The following is a 7002-nucleotide window of genomic DNA, read 5'->3' as shown; positions in this document are numbered from 1 at the left end:
ATTTGTTCAAAGACTAGGCATAGCCAAGAGCAGTCCAATGCAAAGCCACAAGTGTTCCCATCACATCCTCTCCAGTAGGGAGGGGGTGGGACCTTTCTCTATGACCATCAAAAGGGGCATTGGGTATTTTACCCAGATGCTCTCATAGAATTGCAGACTGGTTTGGGTTGAAGGGATCTTAAAGCTCACCCAGTTCCAATCCCTGCCACAGGCAGGGACACCTTCCACTGGAGCAGGTTGCTCCAAGCCCCTGTGTCCAACCTGGCCTTGAACACTGCCAGGGATGGGGCAGCCACAGCTTCTCTGGGCACCCTGTGCCAGCGCCTCAGCACCCTCACAGGGAAGAGCTTCTGCCTAAGAGCTCATCTCAGTCTCCCCTGTTCTGTCAGGTTAAAGCCATTCCCCTTGGCCTGTCCCTACAGGCCCTTGTCCCCAGCCCCTCTCCAGGTTTCCTGCAGCCCCTTTAGGCACTGGAGCTGCTCTAAGGTCTGCCCTTCAGAAGCCTTCTCTTGTCCAGGCTGACCCAGCCCAGTTCTCTCAGCCTGTTTATGCATCATCAAATCCCAAAAGGGTCACCCCCATCATCCCGCCAGGGAACGGCCCTCATTCCTTTAGCTGAGGAAGGTCAACCCAAAGGCAGAAGACAGCTCCCACTGGGATGTTTAGTTGTGTTATGAGCTTTTATTTAAAAAGCACATTTATACAGCAATAATTTCGCAGATACAAACTTCAATTTTGTATTCTACAAAAGTCTTTGAATACTCTTCTCTTTACAAAATGGAACATTACAAAAATACAGACAATTTAATATGAATTTTTTTATACAAATGTCTCTAATTGTAGTTATTTTCATTAAAATATTACTACCACAGAACTACAATATTTTAGTCGACTATAAAAAAATTAATTCAAATGCTTTTTAAAGCAGCAAAATGTAAATAACACAGGTCAGGACACAGTTTATAGTCATAGTGGATATATCTAAAATTGTTTCAGAAATAATATTTTACATAGTTAATTTTTAAGGTTTTATACATTATTTATATAATATTTATATATAAAAAAAATCATAGCTTGCTATAGTTGAAATGATAGGACGGATTCTGTGAGAAGGATGTGCAAATGGCCGTTCTGCATGCTTTGCGGGATCCCTTTGCAAACACGCTTTGTGAAAGGGCTGCAAACCAAGAACCTGTGGCTTCTGGGCAAGAAAAAATAAACTTCAAAATTGGGAAAAAGGAAAAGGAATCGCACTCCATATAGGCACGACTGATTCACCACCAGTGTCACCGAGTGCAGCACAGGACCTGGTACCTCCCGTGGCGCATGCCGGGGTGCCCAAGGAAGAGGAGGAAGAGGAAGGAGGGATGCACAAACCAACTGACACCCAGGCTGGGACGTGCCGCCCAGCAGCCCGTCCCGAAACTGCAGAATCAAAGTTACCCCAGGACTCAGCCCCGAGGGTGTAGTGCGAATGCGTCTTCAGCAGAGCTGCTGCTACCCACTTGTCAGCTTGTGTGGGCACACAAAATCTGCTGGGATTTGAAGGAGGGATGACTGGGGATGCTCTTTTCATGAAGGGCCATTTGTGGGTGCTGTACATGCCCGGGGGCTCAGGCAGGATGAACCCTCATGAGTGAGTAGAGAGGAAGAAATGTGGCTTCTCTATACAGAGTTATTCAGTCTCACTGCATGTCTCAGGACTGCTCGTTACATGTAGTGTGAACAGAGACCCTTTGGAGATCTTGGACTGGGCAAGCTTCTTCTTAACTAAGTCACAGTATGGAATAGAGGAGGCAAAAATACACTAGTATCAAAAGAAGAGAAAAAAAAAGCAACTCTTACAAACCAATCCCAGATCTTTACTCAGTGCTGTTTCTTGCATGTAGTGCTACACAATTTACTTGTGAGTTGTTCTTTTTTTTCTCGCAGGCATTGGAAATCTTCATAGTAAAAAAAAAACCCCAAGATGGCCAGCTTTCCAAAAATCCCTTAGCGTTCATTAGGCTATGAACAATTTGGCGTTCACTACAACATGAACACTCAAACCAATTGCACATCCAGAACTCCGGCACCTCTCTTTGTTCAGCTTTTGTGGTTTGTGTGTTTTTATTCCATTCCCATTGTCGCTTTGACTTAGTTGACCACCAACCCCTTTCAATCCAAATGTTGCAAGTTGTGAAGACCACAGAGTAAGACTTTACCAGTCGGGCAAGAAAGTCTCTCCCTACATTCTACTGTCTGATGAGATTTGAGAGCAGCAGGTAGTTGCTGTCAGCAGTCACTTTTTTTTCTTTTTCAAAAACAAACAAACAAAAAGAAACAAAAAATTAAAATAAAATACAACACCCATCCAATTTCTCAAATGTCTACACCATGTTGTGATGGTTATTCCGCTCAATGATGTCCACAGGTGAAAGGATCTCTTTCCGGATGGGTGGTGGAGGCAGGCAAGTCTTTGTCTTGGGCTTGAAGAGATCTGAGACGTAAAAGACCTATAGGGATAAAAGGAAAAGGCAAATTCAGCCACACTGGGGGATATTTTCTTCATAGATTTGGTGTAGAGAAGATATTAGCATCTTTAAGCTGCAAAAACAGCACTACTTCTGTTATTGAATGCCTGTCCACAATACTGATTGCAGTGAAATCCCAGCGCCTGCTACCACCGTTAATAAGGAAGAAGACTCAGACCTCACAAAACACAGCCTAAAACCATTACAGCACAATTTCATGTCTTATTGTGTAATCACCAAGTGAAATGCCCAAACCTCTGCCTGAATGGGTTGAAAAGTCAGGAAACAGATACATGGCCCCACACTCCAATAAAATAACAAAGGTCTCCAAAGGGCTGGCCTGACTCATAGGTGGGTGACTATAGAGATAGAGTTGTCATGAAGCAATTCATTCAGCCAAAAATCAGGTAGGCAATTAAAAGCTTTCAAATCAAAGCTGTGTGAAAAGTTATCAGCAGTGAGTCAATAGTGAGTGATGCTCTCCTCATGCCCCACCAAGGTACTGGTATAGAGCCAGGGTCTGATCCTGAGACTAAAACCTAAGGAAAGGACGAACTATTCCCGACTCATTCTTCCTAAATATCCCATGATGTAACCCCTCACCCGGATGTGAAAAAGTCAGTGCCTGGCAATTCGGGAGGTAGCAACACAATAAGAAACAAAATGCTGGGAGGAAACTTCCACATCCTCCCTTGGCAGCCTCTGCACAAAGCTTATCAGTCCTCCAGGACCGGGACACTTTCTCCCTTGCCAAACTTCAGCCCTGCACCAGAAGGGAAAAGAGTCAGACAGCATGGATCCTCTGGATGGAGCAAAAAGTGGTGACAAGTCACCATTTTATTAGCTGGCACTAACTCCTCAAACTTGGGTCCTGCTGCCTCTGCCAGCCCTAATTTCCCAGCTCATCTCAGACATCCTTAAGCAGCCATAATTTGGACCAAGCTGTGGGGTTGCTTAGCTGAAGCCCCAGGAGGAGCAGCACATGGCTGTAGGAATTAGCAGCACATTTGAGTTTTCTCCCACAATACTTGAATACAAGATAAATCAGGAAAAAAAACAAAACCCTAAGTCCTTGCTGCTCAAAAGGAATAGTATCAGATGAGTGCATCCAGGCTGGATAACACAGCAAAGGAGGAGTAAAGGTTTTCCCCATATGCATCTCCACATTCTCTAAATGCCCACAGTCCAACTCAGCAGGTCGAGTAGTCCTTGGAAACAACTTTTGCAAGGCTCTATCAACACAGGCAGATAAGGAGCTGAGCTGAACATAGCAAACCTGCTGTAAGTGACAATTTACTCCTACAATTATAACCGGAGATGCAGGAAACTGAACTGTTGTTGCTCGGCTTATATTGCCTCATGGAAAAGCAGGGAAGGAGCTGACATATAAACCAGCTCTTTTTGTTGAATGTATACGCCAGTGTCCGGCTGCCTAGTTGTATAACAGAGCCACTGAAGTTGTTTACAGAGCATCCAAGTGGCAGCATTGGTACCTTTGGTTAAGTAGCAGGTTTCAACTGATCCCACCAAAGATCACAAGCTGGAGTCTGGCCTCTTCCTGCAGCATTACAGTGTAAAAGCATCTTGTATTGCTCTGGCAATGATTTTCTTTTGGTTAATAACTGTAAAACCCCTGCTCGGCTCACTCTGTGCATTTCTGGTGCCATCTCACTAGCTTGTCCACCTCAGAGAGCTGGATTCAATCAAAAAGATGTCCAATTTCTGCCCAAGATAGCCATGACAAATCAATTTATGGGAGAAGATTGCAGAGCGCAAGAAGCATATGGGGATTACACTGAGCCTGGTCCCTATTTTGGACAGGAATGAGTTATGGTGGAGTGTCATCCTACGTAGCTTAGTTTTTACTGTGCTGCTCACTACTTTTCAAGGTTTAATGCAGAGCCTGGGTAAGAGTTTTCATTTCTCTTTAAACTGTATTTCACTTTAACATGGCTGGAGGTTATATAAACACTTATAGGAATCATGAAATGTGATCTTTGGGGGTTAAACAGTGTGTTAAATCCTCCTAATGCTTGAACTGTTTAACACAAAAAAGGACTAATAAACGTGCAGTTTTTCACTTGGATTAGCTCCATTTCCTGTAGAAGGTGCTCTCCACCCATAAAGAAAACTTGACAGCAGAACACTGAGTGTGTATTGTACAAAGTAAGCCAATATCTTATATTGCCACTTAACAATTCCTATTGCTTTTCATTATATTGAAGGAATACTTAATCAAATACAAAGAGGTTAAAACAACTCATTCAAGCTAACCAGAGTAACACCAGGAGCAAGTCCTTCCAACATCTCCCCTATTCTCTCTCACCAGACAAGACAAACTACACAACACATAACAGTCTGCCTACAACGTGCATAAAGACTATTTCCATTTAATAAATCCTCATCGTATTTCACCCTGGATCAGGGTCCAAATGTTTCATCAGCTGGAAGTGCTTGACACTAATGTCTTCTGCTTGTTATTTCAGGCACTGAAGGACAAATGTGTCTGAGGCAGCACAACCTGGGTTTAAACTGTCAGCCCTTGGAGATGAAACTTCCAGTTGGTTCCTACTGGAAATTGCACCTTAAAAACTATGGTGCCTTAACGGCCCTCAACTATCGGAGTGGACACTTGAAGACTTTGCTGGGGAAGGGGTGTCTGGGAGCACACATGGTGAGTTGGAGGTGATGAGTTTCCCTCTGCTTCAGAGCATCCCATGCACAAGAGCTGGATCCCATTGCTGAGCAACAACCCCCAGGACATTGCAGCATAAAGCTGCTAAGCTATATGTTCAATGCAAACTCCAGGGAGTCTTGGGGTGACTCTTCTTCTTGTCCCTTGTTACAACCTCCCAAAAGGGAAGAAAGTCTGCTGGTACCTCATACCAGCAAAGAACTTACTGATGGCTTTTTGCAAGCTGATGAAATGGGACAAGGGTTGAGTTTAAACCCTGCTCTGAATCCTGAACTGCTGCCTGAGAAGTCCCCAGCCACCAAGCCATGCCTGCAAAGGGTTTGGATACAACAGCCAGCTGGGAAGAGAAGCATAGGTTGCACCAGGCTTGCAGGCAAACCTGAGCCTGCCTATGAAACTCAGGCAGCTGCTTCCTATGTCAGTTTAGCTCGACACAGGAAAACAGTCTAATGCTCCCACAGCATCCCCTTCCCAGCACAGCTCCCAGCTGCTGGAGGGCTGGGAATGGACAGCCAGACCTGCTGCTTGTCTTGGCCAGGAAGCATCCGGACACCCGAGCAGAGCATCCGGAAAGCTATTGTCTTTCTGAAACCAGTGCTGGGATCCAGGGATGGATTGCCTGATCCCTGTTCCTCTTATATATAGCCATTATCCCACCCCTCAAGCAGAAAGGCATGTGGAGAGGCAAATACCCCCTTGTAAAACTGTCTGGTGATGTGCATTTGGTCTCAACAAACCACATCATACAAACGGCAGCACTTGGACTGAGACAAGCTCCTTCACTGTTCCCAGTGTGGCCCATGGTCTTTTCTCCCAAGACTGCCAACTGACTGCTGGGATAGGAGAATACTACCAGGATTTGGAGGAGCATCCTGACAATATTGGAATGAAGGACACAACCTGTAGCATGCATTAGAGCAGCAGCAGCATGCATCTGTGCACAGATGCTTCTCTAGTTCCTCCCTGTGAATTTGCCAGCCCCACATGGGATAGCGGCATCAGGCTAAACCCAACAGCTACTCCTCAGCGAGTTAGTAATACTTCGTGAAAACTTCCCAACAATGACATTTTTTGTTTTAGCTTTGGAATATTATCAATGAGTGGGAAGTACATAAATAACCTATTTTTCTCCTTGCATACTACAACTTCAGCAAACTTAATTCCTTGCTTGCAAGGCTGCTTTACTTTTACATCAGTTAATAAAAAAAGAGGGTACAAAAAACTAAATCCAAACAAATCAAGCAAATGGTGTGCTGCTCAAATCCTGCTTTCAGGAATTTGGACAGACAAAGGAACAACCATAACCCCCAGCTCCTTTGTTTCTATGCAAGGCAGCCACCAGACCCGGTGCCCCCTGCCCTGCCAACTTTAAGCATCTACATGTGTCACTTCGAGTTACAGGGCTGTGCAATCAGGCCACTCTTTGGAAAGCAAATTGCATGAGAATAAGCCTGGCAGCCTAAGACATGAGGGCATGGCTTTTGTTCACCGTGTTCTCTCTCACGAGTCCTTTTGCTGCGTTAAAAACCCACCCCCAAAAGAGGCAGACTGCCTCCCCTCACTGGGCAGACACCAGCTCCCACTCCCAGGGGATGGCTTTCGGCTAAATTGTGCAGGGAAGAGCCATAATCCCAACCACCCCAGACTTCCTGCTTGGGTCCTGGTGGAAAGCCTTGCAAATGAGCCAGTGTTCATTACCAAGAGCAGCTGGAGGAGCAAATGCTGCTGGATGAAAGGGAAATACTCTCCCTTGTCTGAATGTCCTTCTATCACCCTGAGCTCTCTGGGTGAAGG

General features: G+C 45.1%; 1 protein-coding gene across 1 annotated transcript in view; it reads right to left on the bottom strand.

The window, feature by feature from the left end:
• Nucleotides 1-661: 661 nt before the first annotated feature.
• Nucleotides 662-7002, bottom strand: part of PLPP3 (phospholipid phosphatase 3) — a 46037-nt gene continuing 39696 nt past the window's right edge. Inside the window, exon 6 of the mRNA XM_034064014.1 lies at nucleotides 662-2495. Coding sequence (XP_033919905.1) covers nucleotides 2370-2495 — 126 coding nt within the window. The 3' untranslated portion in view covers nucleotides 662-2369. The remainder of the gene's footprint in view (nucleotides 2496-7002) is intronic.

Source organism: Melopsittacus undulatus, chromosome 6 (genome assembly GCF_012275295.1).
Source record: "Melopsittacus undulatus isolate bMelUnd1 chromosome 6, bMelUnd1.mat.Z, whole genome shotgun sequence".
Taxonomy (NCBI): domain Eukaryota; kingdom Metazoa; phylum Chordata; class Aves; order Psittaciformes; family Psittaculidae; genus Melopsittacus; species Melopsittacus undulatus.
Note: the sequence above shows the minus strand (reverse complement) of the source record. Positions and strands in the feature narration are given on the sequence as shown.